Below are 18010 nucleotides of genomic sequence, written 5' to 3' on the forward strand. Positions count from 1 at the left end.
TGCCAAACTACTTTGGACAGAGCCAGGCTAGCTGTTTCCCCCTGTTTTCAGTCTTTATGCTAAGCTAAGCCTGCTGGCTGTAGCTTCATATTTAATGTAGAGACATGACAGTGGTGTCAATCTCCTCCTCTAAATCTGTGCATGAAAACAAATTCCCCAAATTTTGAACTATTTCTTTAAACGTACTTGTGTTTTTTGTGTTTTAGAGATTTTTTTTTTCCGAGGCTTTTACACTACAGTTTGTTTTATTAGTAAAGACATTTTAAATAAACCCTAAGGTCCTAATTTAGGCTAGTGCTCTCCAGGCGGCTGCAGTGTTCATTACAGCTCAGCGTTCTGCTCTGTGATTGGTCCAGGTGGGCTGGCAGCTGAAGCACCTGGTGAAAATATTGAGGGCTGAGACCGGAAACGTCATCCTGGTGGTGAAGAAGAGACCGTCCGGAGTCTCCGGGGGCTTTGCACCTGCTCCTCTGAAAAACCTGCGCTGGAGACCGCCGCTCGTACAGGTAGCTGACCCAACATCCCTTCCCTTCTCGATGAACTCACCAGCCAGAGTGGCACTGTGGTTTCTTCTTCGCTGACCTCTTCACTTGTGTCTTCTTCTTTTCTTTTCTTTTGAGACTTTTTTTAAAAATCATTCTCAATAGAAGTGCTAGTAGCAGTAGATTGTTCTGTGGTTGTGTAGCTGACATTTGTGGAGCTGTTAAATGCTGTGGGAACGCCCGCTCTCCCAATACATGAGCTGTCTGCTTGGGCAGGAGTGTGTCTGTTAAAGTAGCTACAAAGTTCACATGCGTGCTTCTTCACTGATTTAGAGTCTCCCAGAGTTCAGTCTCAAGCTGAAGGAATTAAGGAAGAGAACTGTCTGTCAGGATATTTATGGCTTTATCTCTACCACTGGTACTAATAGCAGCACTAGTACTTAAAGTAGTAGTAGTTAAAGAGGAGGAGGAGAAGGAATTGGCATTTTGAATACCCAGATTTGTTGAAAAATCTTTCTGTAGCATGAGCCAGACACTGAGCCAGACACAGCAGCTGTAGGCTGTGGGTCTATCAGGCAGGTCTGAGGTAAATAAAGCCTGTCTCTGTTGGTTTTCAGTCTGTCATCGTAACATTTAGTTTCTACTGAAGCTGTTTCTGTTTGTGAGCAATCTGACCAGAAAACACAGCAGCCACCCAGTCTGCTGCTCTGCTGAGATGTGTGGGTGAACAATGGATCCCTTCTTGCCTCTTCCTGGAAAAAAGTGGGATAGGAAACACTCCAAACATCAGGCCGCATTGATGTCAGACTTCTTTGGAAGATGACTCATATGTTACTCCACAATCTGACTGAATCTGAATTCACCAGACTGCCTCCAGAGGTTTTGTGTCGACAGAGGTCCAGGATGTGTGTGTTTAGGGAAGATAGGCTCCTTAAATGCTACTCGGCAGCTAAGTCGAAGAGTTCAGTCTCTAATCTCGGCTATCAAAACAGATCTGAAGTCAGTCTGTCTTTACGTCATTGTCACTCCCATCATTTAGTTCAAAGGTCATCAGCGCTTACATCTCCCCTGTACTCAGCCTCGTAATCACTTCTCAGTGGACTCAGAAATGTACGTTGTCATTTTGGCTGGAAAATAATGGTTATTTTCATTGTCCATTAAGTTTTGATTATAGATTGTTTTTAAATCACAAAACCACCCCTTTAACCTGTCATCACCAGTAGCTAATCTTATTAGTATATAATAAAATAGTTATAGGGTTTTCTTTTCAAAGTCGCACCCTCTCAAATGGCATATAAGGTGGTGTTAGTCTATATTTTTCTTTTTGTCAGCAAATCCCATGAAAAGACCACAATCAACATTGTCTTGGTCCGTCTCTCAATACAGTCTGACTTGTCCACCCTATCTGTTGCATTGCCTCCTGATTAAGATAAACATACAGCTTGACACGGTTGTTTTTAGCAAATGTTACTCAAACAGGTGGAAATAGTGTATTTGCGTGGGACTATTTTCAGCGGCGGATCAATCCGCATCTGGTGCTCCAGTGAGTATTTGGGGCAGCAGGACAGTGTGTTGGACAGAGTCAAAGCAGCGTGTGTGTTCACGGTGTTGAAAGAACATATCACCCAGTGCAACAGTGTGACTCACCGATGGGTTTTTATTAGTTATCGATACAGTGAAACTCTGGCACAGAGGAATAAGATATATCAGGCTTTGGATGCGCACACAACACTTGTTAGCAGGAGACATTCAGTGTTGGTTTTAGCCTTTTTGTGGGATTTTTCAGTGAAAGGAAAAATACAGAATATCACGTGACCTCTCTAAATGGAAACTAAAATTGACCTGGGGACAGCAGAGGAGCATCTTAAACTCCTTTAGACATGTTTTTGCACAACAGGCAAAGCAGAAAACGAGCTGAGTTAATTTCCTGTGTTCATGGAAAAGCAAAAGCTTTGGAGGTGAGGAAGGAAAAAGAAGAGCTTGGTCTGCGGTTTCTCCTCTCGAGCTGGAACGTCTTACCGTTGTTTTATGATAAACACCGTTAAATTAATCACCCCCTCCTCTGCTCCTGTTTGTTGTGGTACAGAAAAACTAATTAGAAGTAGTTACCACAGGGAAATGTAGAGTAGCTTCAAATAACGTTTCTTTACATAATCAAAGTATTAGTTTTAAGTTTTCTGCTTGACTATAATTAAGGAAACCTGGACTTGTAAAATGAGGTTCATTGTAAAATGAAGTCCAAACAACCAGCTTCATACCAATAATTTCTCTCTTTCTTCGTTCAGACGTCTCAGGGAGCTCCAGGTCTCCCCAGACCTCGACAGCCAGAAACCTCAGAGGCTCCTGGGAAGAGAGGGAGAACAGCCATCTTGGATTTGTACATCCCGCCTCCCCCTGCAGCGCCGTACGTACCACTGTGAGTACCGGATATACATTGTATTATCTTCCTGGTTACACAATAGAATAGCTTTAATGAAACACAGAGGTTGAGTCTAGTAACTTGACCAAAGTTTGTTTGTTTTTTTTGTTTTTTTTTTGTTTTTAAAAAAAGAAAAGATTCCTCAAATAATTCCTTTTGGACATGAATAATAACTGGTCTTCAATCAGCATTTCAAATTTAGTTTTTAATGATTAAAAAAAATACTATCACTCTCAGGGATCTTACCTCTCCTGTTCTGTCTCTCTCTGCAGAGATGGGAACATGAACTTGTCTCCATGTGTGAAATTGAGGCCGAAGTCTCCGAACTCGTGTCTGGACTCAGACATGCGGCGACGCTTCACTGTTGCGGACGTCAACAGGACGTCCGTCAGACCCACCCCTGAACTCAACCAGCCAATCCCTGTCCGCCTTCGACAGCGCCCCTCTACACGCTGTGAGTGCTGCGCACGCACACGCGCACATTTGTAGATCCCTAACCCATAACCCTAACTCTGACTTAAATCAAATTCTAACTTCAACCCTAAAACCAAGTCTAAACCCTCAAACAGCCCTTTGAATAGGTCAGGACCAGACAAAATATCTTCACTGTCAAGGCGTTCAACTCAAAGTGGTCCCCAAAAAAATAGAACACCAGGGTCTACATACACACACACACTTACAGCTTATAATAACATTTTTATTGGATCTGTTCCAGTCATAGCTGATGAATATGAAGAAGTGAAATTGATTACAGATCGACAATAGAATTGATTTTAGGGCTGTATTCACAAAGGATCTGATCTTACCACTAGGAGTCCACCTAAATGGCACTAAAAGGTCCAAACTAGGATAACATAAGATTCCAGCTACGTGTAAAGGTCGTTTCGCAAAGTTCAGTAATTGGACCAAACCGATTCGAGAGACTGCTTTGTCGTTATGTGAATTTGACTGCGGTGTCCTTTTTGTATTTTTCCTTATGTATATTTTTCAAGTGACGCCACATGGGTTCCGTCCCGGAGCGTGACAAACTCTGATGTGATTCGGATATTTTAAAGGAATGATTCTAAAATTTGGGAAATGTGCTAATTCACTTCCTTGTTGAGAGATAGACGATAAAATCGATGCCACTCTCATGTCTGTGTGGTTAATATAACTTCATAATAACCTCTGTCGGTCCCTGTGGCTACTGCAGCTGTTGAGAATAGTGGGATCAGATGAGATTTATCATGAGTTTGAAAACTGAATGTAAACACACAAAAAGAAAATGAAGGGTTTCATTCATTTACATCCTCCTGCATAATTTCCTGCGGCGGGTTTTAAACGTTTGTTCTATCTGGACTCTCAGCAGGTAAACCTCGACCCGTCTCCATGCCGGTGGAGTCCTTTTCGGGCGTGTCTGACCCATCCTCCAGGCCTGGAGCAAAGGGAAAGAAAGGTAAGCGCCACCTGTCTGGCTAACCCAGACGTCCCCAGCGCCTGTAATCAGACCGTTATCGGTAACGGCCATATGTCTGCCTAATTAACAGCCGAGGATAAACGGCAGCGGGGCGAGCTGCATGCTTTGAATTTTTACCTCGTCGATCATTAACCCCGGGAGCTGATGCTGCATCGACAGGGCTGATTTCACTCCTAGCTCAGTCTGGTACTTACAGCACTTCACCTTGAGGAACAAACACCGTGGATCTGAATGTGTATGTTTTGGCAGTTTGTCCAAGATAACGGACTGTTAATGGGTTTTCTGGTCAGAACAGTTAAATAAAGACACATTAAGAGGTGGACTGTTTTCCACTGACGCTTAAAGGGAGTCTAACAATAGAATTAACTTGACATACTGTTATATGAAGCTGTGAGCAGCTGTTTCATGTTTTATATTGAGCCATTTACACAAGACTTCATCTTTAAAACAGTCAGTCCCACTTCAGCACAACAATAATAAGTGATAAGTCTAGGTATTTCTTTTTTTGGTGCTAGCATGAATTTTTTTGTATCAGAAATCCTTTGTTCTAATTTCTTGAATGAAATCACGTGATCTTTACATAAACTGAGTGACCTGATTCAATTTTAAGGTTTTAATGGAATCAAGAAAATCCCTAAAACAAATGAGACAAAAAAAAGGAAAGAAATTAGAAATATTCACCCTACTGGTTGATTCTCACTTGCTGTTTCAAGAGAACCATATATTAACCTGCAGCAGTTCACCTTTTCATCTGAATCTGGTTTCCTTGTTTCTGGAGTAAAGACTTTTAGTTGTGCATTAAGGGATTACAGCATAGTTATGGAGCTTATACACGTCTGCGTCAGAAACCGAGATCCCACGTGGGGACAACAAGAACTGCGACTGGTCAGCTTGAGCTGCTTGTGGCTTCTCCCACAAGTTTTTTCGATGCCAGACGAGACTGTTTAGAGTGACGACAACATTAGTTTTTGAAAAAGCGTCAGTAATCTGTTGCCTTTCAGGAACAAGTCGTCTCCTCTGCAAAACTTCTGCCCACTGTGAACGCTGTCCCGTATCACGGTGAATTAAACGGCGCAGACACCTGATCAGCCAGTCCTTTCTGTCTTTATTTGTTGCTGTGACGTCCAGTCTTGTGGCTTCTCACCTCACCTTGACAGTCACAACCGGATTGTATTATTTATTTATTTATTTAGAACAGGGAAATGAATAGACTTATAATTTGGAATTTACAGTATTCTTTGATATTTGTTTTGGGGGGGGTGCATTATTTCACACTAAATGATTTTGTCCCCAAAAAAAACCATAGAGTTCACGCTTTCCTTTCAGCTTACTGTTACTGTTACTCACTGATGTTTAAAACTCAACAACTCAAACCGAATAGAATCATGGACTTTGTCTTTCAAAGTGAAACATAGAGAATAGTTTAACCAGGAGATCCACTGATATTTAAAACACACAAGAGAAGAGTTACTCCAATAAAAGACAGAGGCATTGTTCCAGTTTTAACCTTGAAACTGCAACAGACTTCAAACACCACATCAAACTCATTGTTCCCGTCTCGTCTTCTGAACAGGGCAGGACATTCTTCACAGATATCTGAGTAACGAGGGGATCAGCACCATCACAGAGGAGGAGCCATGTTTCCCGTTGCCGTACCGAGGACATCCGTCTGTTCGGGGCGTCGACCACATCAGAGGCAGCCAGTGCTTCATCAACGCTGACCTGCACAACAGTGCCACCATCCCTTACCAGGAAGCAGCGTCCAAAAAGTCTGCTTCCTCCACCCCTGCTGCTGTTTCTCCTCCCCAGGCTGTAACTAAACAGTCGAGCTCGCTGCTCGGCGGCTTGCTGGCTCGTCTCAGGCTGCTCAGCCACTGACGGAGGCAAAACATGGTTTAGATATTATTAGACAAATTCTTCTCATTTGGCTCCCACAGGAGGTTGTGTATTCTCAGCCTGGTCCACAGGGTGTCTCCCATAAAAAGGTTTTTAAATGTATATAATGTCAATTCTCTACAGCTGCAGGCATTCAGCAGCTGTGAACTAAGCGCAGCAAAGAACTTTAAAAAAGAAATAGTTCATGGAAAAGCAACTTCTGGAATGAATCAAGAGATCTTATGGTGGACTTCTACACCAGAGTTAAGAAGAAAAGACAAAAATCTGCAACATCACATCTACACTGACTGGGACAGTGTGGTCAAAGCTTGTTGTCAGGATTTTTCATGTCATACTGGAGACTCTGTTCAACGGTTATCAGTTACATTTTCCACTTGAGTAGTCATCAATACAAAAATTGGAGCATTTAATTCAGTTTAAAGCCCCAGCTCGACCTTTACCTGTTAACCTCCTGGTGGTTTAACTTCTCACTGTGACATCGCTGCTGGGTGTGGTCCGAGGAGAAACAGGCCTAAATCCTGGATCCTGAGAGGGCAGCAAAGCACTGCTTTTCAGCCTGGTGTTTTTAAAGTGTCCAAAGGGTTAAAAAAAAAACTGGAAAAAGCCCAGATTTTACGCTGACGTGATGAAGTAAAAGTACATTCTTTAAGCCACGGCAAGGTAATGTTGATCAGTCGGTCCATTGCTTTAGTCCAGACGGAATATTTCAACAGCTGCTGGATGGATTGCCATGAATTTTTGTACAGACATTCGTGGTCCCCAGAGGATGAATGCTACAGATTTTGGTGATCCTCTGACTTTTTCTCTAGCCCCATCATGAGGTTGACATTTTTGGTTTTTATTGAAATATTGGATGATCGCCATTGAATTTGGCACAGTGGTCTTATCCTGAGGGGAATTTGTTTCCCTGACCACCCTGGCCAAGTTTCAATTTGTCTGATAATATTATGACCAAATATCTGCAAAACTAATGACATTCCCATCAGAGCATCACTATGTCTAAATACAGCCTCACGGGGCTCCTGGCCAGACTGTAAACTGTTAGGCTTCTTACCAACTGGTTACAATTTTCCCATTTTTTTATTGAAAAAAAATTGAAGATTAGACTAATAAGCATTAGATGAAGTGACTTTCTACAGTTTGTTGACGTGAACTGGGAACCAGTTCAAGACATGACAGAACAGTTCAGTGGATCTGAATGTTTTCAGCACGTCCACTCTGGTTGCTGCAGTTCACCTGGTCCATCAACAGACTGAATTAAATCATGGATGCAACACCTTAAAGCCCAACGTTTGAGTTAAGCGCCTTCCGCCATCTGTGTCAGTTACTGGAGCCAGAAAATCCTAACTTGAGTGTGACAGGTTCAGACTCATCAGGACAAACAATCTGGAACATACCTCTCTTTAATCCTTAAAGACACTTAAAAAGAAGTGAATTTTGTTGCTGAAACCTCAACATCTTGTGTTGACTTTGTAATTCTGGAGAGATCTTGGACATTTTTTTTAAATACAGTTCGTAAAAGAATTTCGACAACTCTGCTGGAATTACGTCTTTAACAGCTGCATCAAAGACATATGGAAATATTTGAACCAGTATCTAACGTACGAAAACTAGGGATCTGTTAACAAACACGCTTTTCAATGTTGGACCTGCTGAGCTTCCATACAGGACGTCAGCCAACATGCAGCTTGTGAATGACAACAGAGAAAATAGTTATATGTCTCTCTATGGCAGCCAAAATCTGCTGAAAATGAAGCCGGTTTTTGTTTTCAACGGATTTTGATTTCTTTTTATTACTGTAATTATATGACAAGAATCAATAAGCAGAATTAGAATCAGTAAAATCTAAACAATCCTAAAATGTCAAAGAATTAAGGCCTCAATGGCGAGTGTCGGGAAATCAAAGTCCAGTTTATTTCTAGTTTAAAAATGGTGAAGCATTTCTAAACATCAGAGCACCTTTTCTTCTTAATCTCAGGAGCCATTAGTGCCTCTCAAATCTCGACTCTTTGTATGTCTGGCAAAACAATTTGTAAATATTTTGCAGCTTTTATAGACAGTTTTTATTCTATCACTGCCAAACTGAACTTCTGTCGCATATCTGAGAAGTGTGCTTTTCAGAGTATAACAAATTATGAGCAGGTAAAAAAAAAAAAAAGATATATAAGAGCTCTACACTGTTAATAAATATTTCTGAAGCTTCACACAGTCCTGTTACAACAGTAATAATATAGACTTGTTTTTAATAGCAATAATTAAAAAATAATTTTAAAAAATGCTCTAACAAAGTGCTTTAACAGTCAAAGAAACATGGCAAATAAGAACATTTATAAAATGTTATGACCTAACATACATTTTAAGAAATAATTCTTATGGTTATTATAAAAAATTAAAACTATTACGTTTTTCTGTAACAATACATAATGTAAAAACTTCCAAACATTTTTTAAATTGAATCCATCAAAAGGACTCAAACTGAGGAAAACACAAACTCTCAGAGCGGCAGTTGATGTCAAAGAGAAAATGCTCCCAAATTTAGCTTTGATTTTGGTTTGAGACAAAGTTTTTAAATGCCATGTTGTCCTTTTTAAATTTTTTCACATAAATTAATCTGTTAAAAACTCATTCTTCAGTTCATTCTGTAAACTGTTGCTGTGAGATATCTGCAGAGACTTCGATGCAGGTCTGCTGGAAGCCGCTAACAATTTCAGCTAAAACTAATTGATTTGAAGTATTTCAGGTGTGGCTTACTGCGTTCTGAAAAAAACATCAGTGGTTCCTCTAAATGGTCTTTGGAGAACTCCTGTGTTTGAAGTTTCTATCATATCACTCCTTCAGAGGGTTTTCTCTGAAGGAGTTCCTCAGAGAAACGTCTTGGATCCTCCGATGTTTACGATCTGAGGAGCTCCTTAAGTTTCCTCAAAGACCTTTTACTTTTGTAAAGTCTTTCTGATTCATGTTAGGTGCCTTTATACTAACAAAACATTATGCAAGAGTTATGAAGCTTGTACAAAAGATTATCAGAGTTGATCAGAAACTGTAGATATCACAGAGGCAACCTCTTATTTTCTTTGCTGGATATGAAATGTGGAAATGAGTGGAAACAGTTGCAGAGCTTAGATTTTTGGTTACTGAACACATTTCTATTTAAAGTGAGACTATGTAACTTTTCAAAGAAGAAATACAAAGTTCTTCATCTTACAAATGAATAGTTGAAGTCAACAGTGGTGGAAAAGATATTGAAATCTTCTACTTAAATAAAAGTAGCAATAAATACTCTATTACCCTGTTAAAGTCACGCAATCAAAATGTTACTTGAGTAAAATTACAAAAGTATTAGCATCAAAATATACTTAAAAGTACCAAAAGGAAATGAAATCTTGATGCAAATGGCCAATTTCAGAATAATTTATATTTTAATGTTGCAACTTAATGACTTTATAAACTACTGGGTAACTTGTGTCCCTTCTGATATCAATAAAATCTTTTCTCATCTTTACCTATAATAATTCATAGTTTATTTGCACATTACATCTTGTGTGTTAATCTAAAACTGCGAAGGGACTAGTAACTACATTTATCAGATCAGTGTAGTGGAGTAAAAAGCACAATTTTTGCCTCCGAAATGCATCGGAGCAGATGTAAATGTGCTGAGTGACTTTCCACCATATACGCCATGAAACGCGGTGTCGCTTTATCCAAAACACTCAGGGTGTTTCCTGTTAAAGTCTCACGTGGTCTGGTACGACCAGCAGTTTATGGCGGCTTATGTAAACAAACCTTGCATAGATGTTGCCGTTTAGCTGACATTAACTGAGTCAGTTTGCCGATTTGATTTGGTTTGATTTGATTCCCCTTGCTCTCAGTTGGGGTCACCTAACGATGGCGTCGTTAAAACGGCTGGCCGGAGAGAATCATGGGAGATGTAGTGAAACCCAAGGTGTCGTCACCCTGTAATTACCACCTGTGGCCGCAGTGGCCGCTGTTCGGCTAAAAGTTCCATAGTCTTACTTTAAATTGACATTTCCTCACTTGTTTATTGTTCAGGGACACTGACTTGTTCAGGATGAGTTTGTCATTTTGACAAACTACCATGTAAAATGATTTGAATCTAGTTTGTATTTTGTAAGAGTCACTTTGTTTAACTGGTTTCAATCTTCATGTTTAAATCTGAATTATTCCAGAGCACTGCAGTATGATGCCTCTGTGATGCTTTGTAACCTTTCAAAAATATGAAAATAAAGTGCAGTTTGTTTTGAAATCTTCGAACTTTTAACCTTCCCTTAAGCACAATCATTATGATGAGACATGACTCTTTTGGTGAACTGGAAAGAATGTACTGCCAATACCTTTGGTTGGATGATTAACCTGTAAGGCACGAAAACATTTTACAAAAACAAAAACACCTTCCCTCTGTAAATGAATAATATGTTCAACATTGCAAAAGGAAGATGTTTTACTTCGTTGTCATACACATTCAGAGTTAACATTTTGAATTCGGAGCTTTGTCAGACTTTGTCACATTGGGGACGTCAACGGTGTGTGTTTGTTTTGTTTTTTTACTAAATTAGTAGGTAGTGATTTCCACGTTGGAGGGTGTTTAGATCAGTTTAGATCAGAGTCTGGCTTCACTGTGATGGAGCGCACATCCATACATTTCATTTTCTCAACCTCTGTAAAGTCCATATCAATGAAACCAGCCTCAACTGTGTCATATTTAAATTATTTTTCACACCTAACAGTTCAATGACAACAGAGCAAACACCCATCTGCTGAAGAAGACTGTGACATGGAGGAAAGCTCTGGAACAAGTAAGCGGACATTGAGTTGCAGTTCTTTTGTAAACCGAATTTATTCGGCTTTAAAGCAGAGGATATTCAGTGTAAATTGTATCAGCAGGGATCAAACCGATTCAGTCACTACATAATAAACATTAGCAGTCCATTATCAAAATGTTGATATACAGACTAATGCATCCAAACTGTCAGTGGCTCGCACTCAAAGCGCAGCATCCATCAACAGTTGCTGCTGTTGCTCAAAGAGAGTGGGAGAAACGGGGGGTGGTCCACAATTTGGATGATGGAGTAATGCATCATAATGACTAATGTAGCTGGTGTGGACCAGGACCCGGAGCCAAGTTCAAGTCCCAAGCTTTTGCAATTATAGTGGTAATGCCCCATCTAGTGGAGAATGTCCGTACTACGACGAGTTAAACAAATCTCTGCATCACTAGTTTTGTCAAGTTTTCAGACCCCTCCAGTTTTAATTTTAGATTGTGTTGTGGCTTGAATTGTAAATGGATGAAATATGCCACCTTTGCCTATTGATCTGGACCCACTAACACACACTGACAGAGCGAAAACATGCTTCAGAAATTCTTTTCAAATTTATTAAAAATTAAAAACTGAAATCTCTCATTTACAAAAGCACTCGGAGCCTTTGCTGCGGCTCCAGACTGAGGTCAGGTGCATCCTGTTTGCTTTAATTATCCTTGAGATGTCCCGGAGTCCACCTGTGGCAAACTGAAAATTGATGGGACATTGTTTAGAAAGGCGCACGCATGTGTATAGAAGGTCCCGCAGTTCACACTGCATGTCAGGACAAAAGCCAAGGAACTCTCTGCAGACCTCGGTGATAAAACTGTGGTGAAACATAGATCAGGTCAAGGCTATAAAACCATTTCTAAAGCTCTGAGTGTTCCCCGGAGAACGGCGGCCTCAGTAACTGTGAAAAGGAAGAAGTCTGGACCCACCAGGACTGGTCCTGGAATTGGTTTTCCAGCCAAAACTGAGTAACTGGGCAGGGAGGGCCTTGGTCGGGGAGGTGTCCGGGAACCCGACGGTCACTCTAATGGATCTTCAGAAGTCCCCTGCAGATGTGGGAGAACCTGCTGGAAGGACGACCGTCTCAGCAGCACCGCATCAGTCAGGGCTTCGTGGTGGAGCGGCCCGATGGAGGCCAGTTTGAGTAAAAGGCAGCATCATGCTGGGGTGGGGGGGGGCTGGTCAGAACTGAGGGACGGATGAATGCAGCAGAGGTCCTTGATGGAAAACCTGCTCCAGAGTGCATGTGACCCAAACCCTAACCCAACCGCGGCCCAGACTTAAAGCCCTCAAACCTTAAACTCTAAAATTGTCGACAGAACCTAATGTTCCCGCCGCAGTGGTTTCTCTGTGTGTTGTTATACACATTACATTATATCTGGAAAGATTTGAGTTCACTTATATGAAATTTGGTGAAAAATGAGGCCAGGATCCAAGTGGTAGGACTTGGATCCTACCGAGTACTCAGACCAACCAGTAAAGGTGATTGATTGATTTATTTTAATTTTAAATTTGACTCCTCTTCCAACCATCATGCCACTGAAAGACAGATGCGTTGTGTGTTTGCTGCGGACAGCTAGTGGAGGCTCGGGTGGGATCAAACAGCTGCTGGGTCAAGTTCGCTGAGAGCAAACGCCCACAGTCTCCTCTGTGACTGCACGACTCTGCACCAACGACAAAACAAAGCTTCTACTGAATACATCATCATTTGAACACCTGCAGCTGCAGATTTTCTAAAAAACAAAGGGGAAGTTTCTGAGTAGAGGGACTATTGAGAAACAGAGGAGCGCAGAAGGACCATGAAGAAAGTGTGAAACAGGAAGGATACCGTGGGGTTGATGTAGCGTCTGTGTCAGTGAGTATGATTTTGACTCTGTGGTCGGTCTCTGGGTTGTTCTGTAAGTTCTCACAGGCGATTCTGAGAAAACTCCAGTTCCTCCTCTGCTGAGCGTCGGTCTGCTGAAAACACATCAACCCAGAGGACGTCCAGACTCGCAGGTTAGACCTCGTTGTGGTTTTTCTAGGCCTTCGCTAGGAGCAAAAACTCAAATGTCACTTAAATGTACCTTCTACTGAAGATACATCTAATGCTTATTAGTCTAATCTTCAATACTTCCTGCAAGAGCAGGTCACAGTTGGGTCTGGGGAGCATCCAGAGTAACAGGGTTTCTGGAATGAAATGCTGAATTTTCTCTTTCTTTTTATTTTTTTTTCTTGATATTTTGAGAAACATATTTTGTATTGGAAGCTCAGAGAGAGATTTTAAAATCCGGACAAATAAAACTAAAGCTATCTGCAGGTTTAGGTGGCGCTACAGGTGAGTAAGAAGATATGTTTCGTTTTCTTGTTCTTTTTCTTTTTTTTTTGTAATTTGGATGAAGGTGCATTATATAAGATTGGACTATGGACCATTGTAGAATCAATTAGTTACTCAGCGTTATTTATGAAAGTTTTTATTGTCGTTCTCTCAATATGTATTGATGAAAAAAGGAGACATGAAACAAGAACAAAGACAGGAAAGGCGTAAGTAGTATTAAGTTGAGCTCAGTGCAAAGAATGAAAAGTGCTGTCACGCATGTGAAGATGTGCCTCGTCTCACTGAGAAAAGTAAAATGTCCGTCGAAGGTGTGACGGGGGGGCCATTTCGAGGCTGGTGTGGAGTGTTTTGATCATAAGTACCGGTCTCCATGGGCAGACATAGACTCGTAGGTGTGCAGATACTTTATCTGCACACCTACTACCCACTAAATGGACCTTTGGGGTCAGGGGCCGGTTTCACAAAGTAACTCCCCATGGCTCAACTACCAGCCAGACTGAAGCATCGCGCTCTCATCTCTTAACACGCTGCTTACTACATGAATGCACGCATACGTGAGTCATATGTCATACACACACACACACACACATTGGAAAAAAACAACGTCAGTTATCATTTGTCCTCCCAAAAACTGTTGTTTCTGAAAGTTACGGTTGAGCGTGCGATGGTACAGTAACCGTCTGGACGACGCCTCATTAACTTTGACATTTCTTGAGCTTTACTGGTGCAAACAGATTCAGTAAATCACTAGTTTAAGAATAGCTACTAAGAACTTAAGAAACGACTTAACACACACACACAACTTAGTGAAGGATTTACGATTAAGTGGTTACTAAAACTACAAGCCCCAAAATACTGACAGTGTAACAAGAACAAAAAAAGCCAGATGTTTATTCACGACGGACATAGAAGATAATGATATCTCCGGGAAGTCTAGGTCACACTTAGTCTAAAAATGTGTGTCTCGCGCCCGTGTGTTCAGATTTGACTGAGTGACTGAAACCCATTTGGAGCCATGGAGCCCCGAGGTACCTGCTACCTGCCGTGCGGCCGGAACCCGTGACATCTGAAATTGCAGTTCCATCTCAACCGCTGGCCTGCCGTCTGTCCTCCGGGTCCACTGCGGCCATGAGCCGGCGGCGTGTCTCGGTCAAAGACCTGGGCGTGGTGGACTGCCAGGGCTGGCTTCACCGCAGGAAGGAGGGCCGCAGGTTCCTGGGGAGCAAATGGAAGAAGAAATGGTTTGTCCTGAAGAAGAGTTCCCTGTACTGGTACACCGACAAGATGGTAAGTTTGATTGTTTTTTGAGAATTAAGACTGTCTGGCTTGACCAAGAGTCAATCCTGGAAGCCCAGTGAACCTCACTGATGCTCCTGTGTCTGAAAAGGGATCAGATCCCTGCAGCCGGGTTCCACATCCGGTGGAAAGACCGAAACCAGAAAAGTGGAGGTTGTGGCAGCAGCAGGTTACCACAAACACACACACACGTGGTGTATTGTTGGCCTGTCCACATACTTTTGGCCGTGCCATATCAGTTTCACGATGATAATTGATCGACTCTGGATATCCCCATACATATCTGTACTGATCGGGGCAGCGCTGGATTCAGGTTCCACGCAGATGTTAAAGCTTTAGTGTCCGATGCTTTTATCACGTCTGTCTTCACTCTGGTGTCTTGTTTTTTTGTTCAACTGTGGCCGAAGTGTCGGCTACACTGTGTGAGTTTTTAAGGATGTCAACGATTCTAACTTCTCATATGAAGACACATTTTAGATCATTACAAAATGATCTGAAACGGGAGGGGGGGGGGGTTGAATTGAAGTGTTACCGTGGCCTCTTGTGAGCACGCTGCGTGGTTGCATGTGGCATCTGGCTGTAAGAATAGGTGCCGATCTCAGTGATGTGCAAGTTGAATAAAGTATGTAAGAGGTGGGTAAGAGGGGAAACCAGCGCGGCGAGGAACGAACGCGGGTCTGCATCCTGTGACTGCCGCCACCGAGTCTTCGCAGCTCACACAGGAACCCGAGATCGATGTGTTGTACTTAAAAAAAAACAACCCAAACACAAAACACACACACACACACGATTCTCTGCAGCTTTCAGTGGCTCAAACTGTGTGTGTGTTGTTGCCTCTTGTCTGCAGGCTGAGAAGGCAGAGGGATTCATCAACCTGTCCGGCTTCACCATCGAACAGGCCAGACAATGCAGGAGGAAACAGTACGACATGCTTTTTCTTTTTTTTTTTTTTTAAACTCTCTCTGTCTGTCTGTGTTACCGTGTGCAACATTTAGCGACGGTCGATTATTATGAAAGAAAGAAAGGAAGGAAGAAGGAAAGAAAAAAAAAAACACAATCAAAAACCACAAACAGTTGCTCGTGGTCAAACAGCTGCCTCCTGCTCGCAGTTTGTATGAAGCTGCACCAACACACTGCACTTTATCCAGCCGTGTACAGAGACTTTAACCGTATCTTTCTATCTTCTCTTTTAACTTGGTAATCCAGAATTTACTTTTTTTTTGCTTGGCCGGAGCACATAATTAAAAGTTACCCTCTCCTCGGGAATTTCTCTGATCTTTTACCCGAGATCTTTTCCAGTTTTGGTGGCCGGGGCCCAGCGGATAAAGATGTGAAGGTTTCAAATGTTTAGCTGAGCGGAAGTGAATGGGTCCCGGTCCTCGGGGGACACCAAATACTGCAAAAAAAAAAGAAAAGAAAAAGGGGGCCGTTGTTAATCTTCTGCTTAAATATTTTTGGACATAATCTCAAATTTGATCCGCCGAACTTAGCGTGAGTAAAACCCGGGACTGAAGCACGGCAGGTATCGCACCTGCCCTCCGCCCCCGGGTGGGTTTCAGCCAGCCGGGCTTTGGAGGATGGACACTTTGAAATGTAAGCGTCCCGGTTGGGGGACCAGAGGAGCGCGTATGGGTCCTGTTAATGACCTGCTTTGTGTTGTTTCAGTGCCATCACAGCCTCCCATCCGCTGGTGGTGACCATCCTGATGGCTGCGGAGAGCTTGGCCGAGATGAATCAGTGAGTGGTGTAGAACTCTTTACGATTGGCTCCAGGGGTTTTTTGTTTTGGTCCAGAGTGAAATATCTCAACGACTATTGGACAAATTGCCATGATATTTCGCATAAACGTTCATGTTTCCCTCAGGACTTCGGTGATCCCGACTTTTGTGATCCTCCGACTTTTCCTCTAGCGCCACCATGAGGTTCCCGTTTTCGGGTTTTGAGTGACATATCAGCGACAACTATTGGATAAACTGCCATGAAATCGAGAACAGGGGGGGGGTGTAGGGAAGTGCTGGCATAGGTAATGGTGTAGTAGTGGTTCAGCGGGGAGTTCATTAATGCAGCTGAAAGTGTTAAGTTTGTCCAGATGGTGGCGCTAGAGGAAAGGCCACGGGGGTCATTACAATCAAAAGAGTTCATCCTCTGGGGAGCAGGAATGCGATCAGGAAAATTTCATGGAAATCTGTCTGTTGGATTTTTCGATAACTCTTGTCTACAAGTTAAACTTTTTGGGGGTGTTGGTGCCACAAGATGAAAAGTCAGCGGATCTCCAGGATCACTAGGATCCAACCTCTGGGAACCATGACCATCCACGTCACATTTGTTGCGAATCCAGCTGATAGTTGTTGAGATCTTTCTCTCCAGAAAGACGTGATCGCCCTTGTTTGTCCCCACTTTGAGACAATACTAAGGGGAGGAGGAAGAAGAGGAACTAAATCTACCTAGTTCCTCTTCTTTTATTTTTTTTGGCTGTAATAAGAGAACGTTGAGTCACTGAGTGTCGTGTTGGCGCAGGTGGATCAGCAAGCTGTCGAAGGCTGCCGAGCCATGTGAGGCGATCCAGGCTGAAGGTCAGACACTCGGTCATACACGCAGAAAACACAAGAATTATTCATAAGAGACAACACACGTTATAAAACAAAAAATACGTATGAATAACAACCATCGCTCCCTCTCTCCATTCTTATCTTTCGACTATACCAGTTTTTCTCTATCTCATTTTGCTGTCCTCCTTCCATTCTTTATATTCATCCTCTTTCCTGTCGGCACCTTTTCTCTTCCTCCAATTTTCCCTCGTCCTGTTCATCTTTTGTCCATTTCCCAGCCTTTCTTCGATTCTTTTGTCCGGTGGTCCTTTGTCTTTTATCTTTCTTTTCTTCTTCCATTCTTTCTTGTATTATCTTGTTCACCTCACTTGTTTATTCCTACTTCTTCCTTTACTCCCCTTCCTATCAGTCAATCCTTCTTCCAGTCTTTCTCCCCATGTTTATTTCTCTTCTTCCATTCTTTCTTCACTTCTTTCTTTTCCCTCCGTTCCTTTCTTTCTCTTTTCCCTTCCCGTCTGCCTATCTCTTCGTTTTTCCTGTCACCTCTCCTATCCTTACAACCATCTTCATTCTTTCTTCTATACTTTACCTGCTTTTCTTTCTTTCTTCATTACTTTCTTCCCTTTCCCCATCTTCCCATCCTTCAATTCTTCTTTTAGTCTTTCTCCTCTTTTTCTTCATGTGACCCCTTCTTCCCGTGCCCCCCCCCCTTCTCCCGTCCCTTGTCGACATGAATCTTCTTCCTACGTTTGCATCACATTTATCCATTTTGC

The 18010-nt window shown here is 42.2% G+C and overlaps 1 protein-coding gene across 1 annotated transcript in view; it reads left to right on the plus strand.

The window, feature by feature from the left end:
* Positions 1-18010, plus strand: part of cnksr3 (cnksr family member 3) — a 56650-nt gene that overhangs the window by 36195 nt on the left and 2445 nt on the right. Inside the window, exons 9-18 of the mRNA XM_040125931.1 lie at positions 357-506; positions 2768-2898; positions 3174-3355; positions 4247-4336; positions 5931-6227; positions 14394-14680; positions 15537-15610; positions 16355-16426; positions 17206-17261; positions 17395-17895. Of these exons, the coding sequence (XP_039981865.1) occupies positions 357-506; positions 2768-2898; positions 3174-3355; positions 4247-4336; positions 5931-6227; positions 14394-14680; positions 15537-15610; positions 16355-16426; positions 17206-17261; positions 17395-17895 (1840 nt within the window). The remainder of the gene's footprint in view (positions 1-356; positions 507-2767; positions 2899-3173; positions 3356-4246; positions 4337-5930; positions 6228-14393; positions 14681-15536; positions 15611-16354; positions 16427-17205; positions 17262-17394; positions 17896-18010) is intronic.

This window comes from Xiphias gladius, chromosome 4 (assembly GCF_016859285.1).
Source record: "Xiphias gladius isolate SHS-SW01 ecotype Sanya breed wild chromosome 4, ASM1685928v1, whole genome shotgun sequence".
NCBI lineage: Eukaryota > Metazoa > Chordata > Actinopteri > Istiophoriformes > Xiphiidae > Xiphias > Xiphias gladius.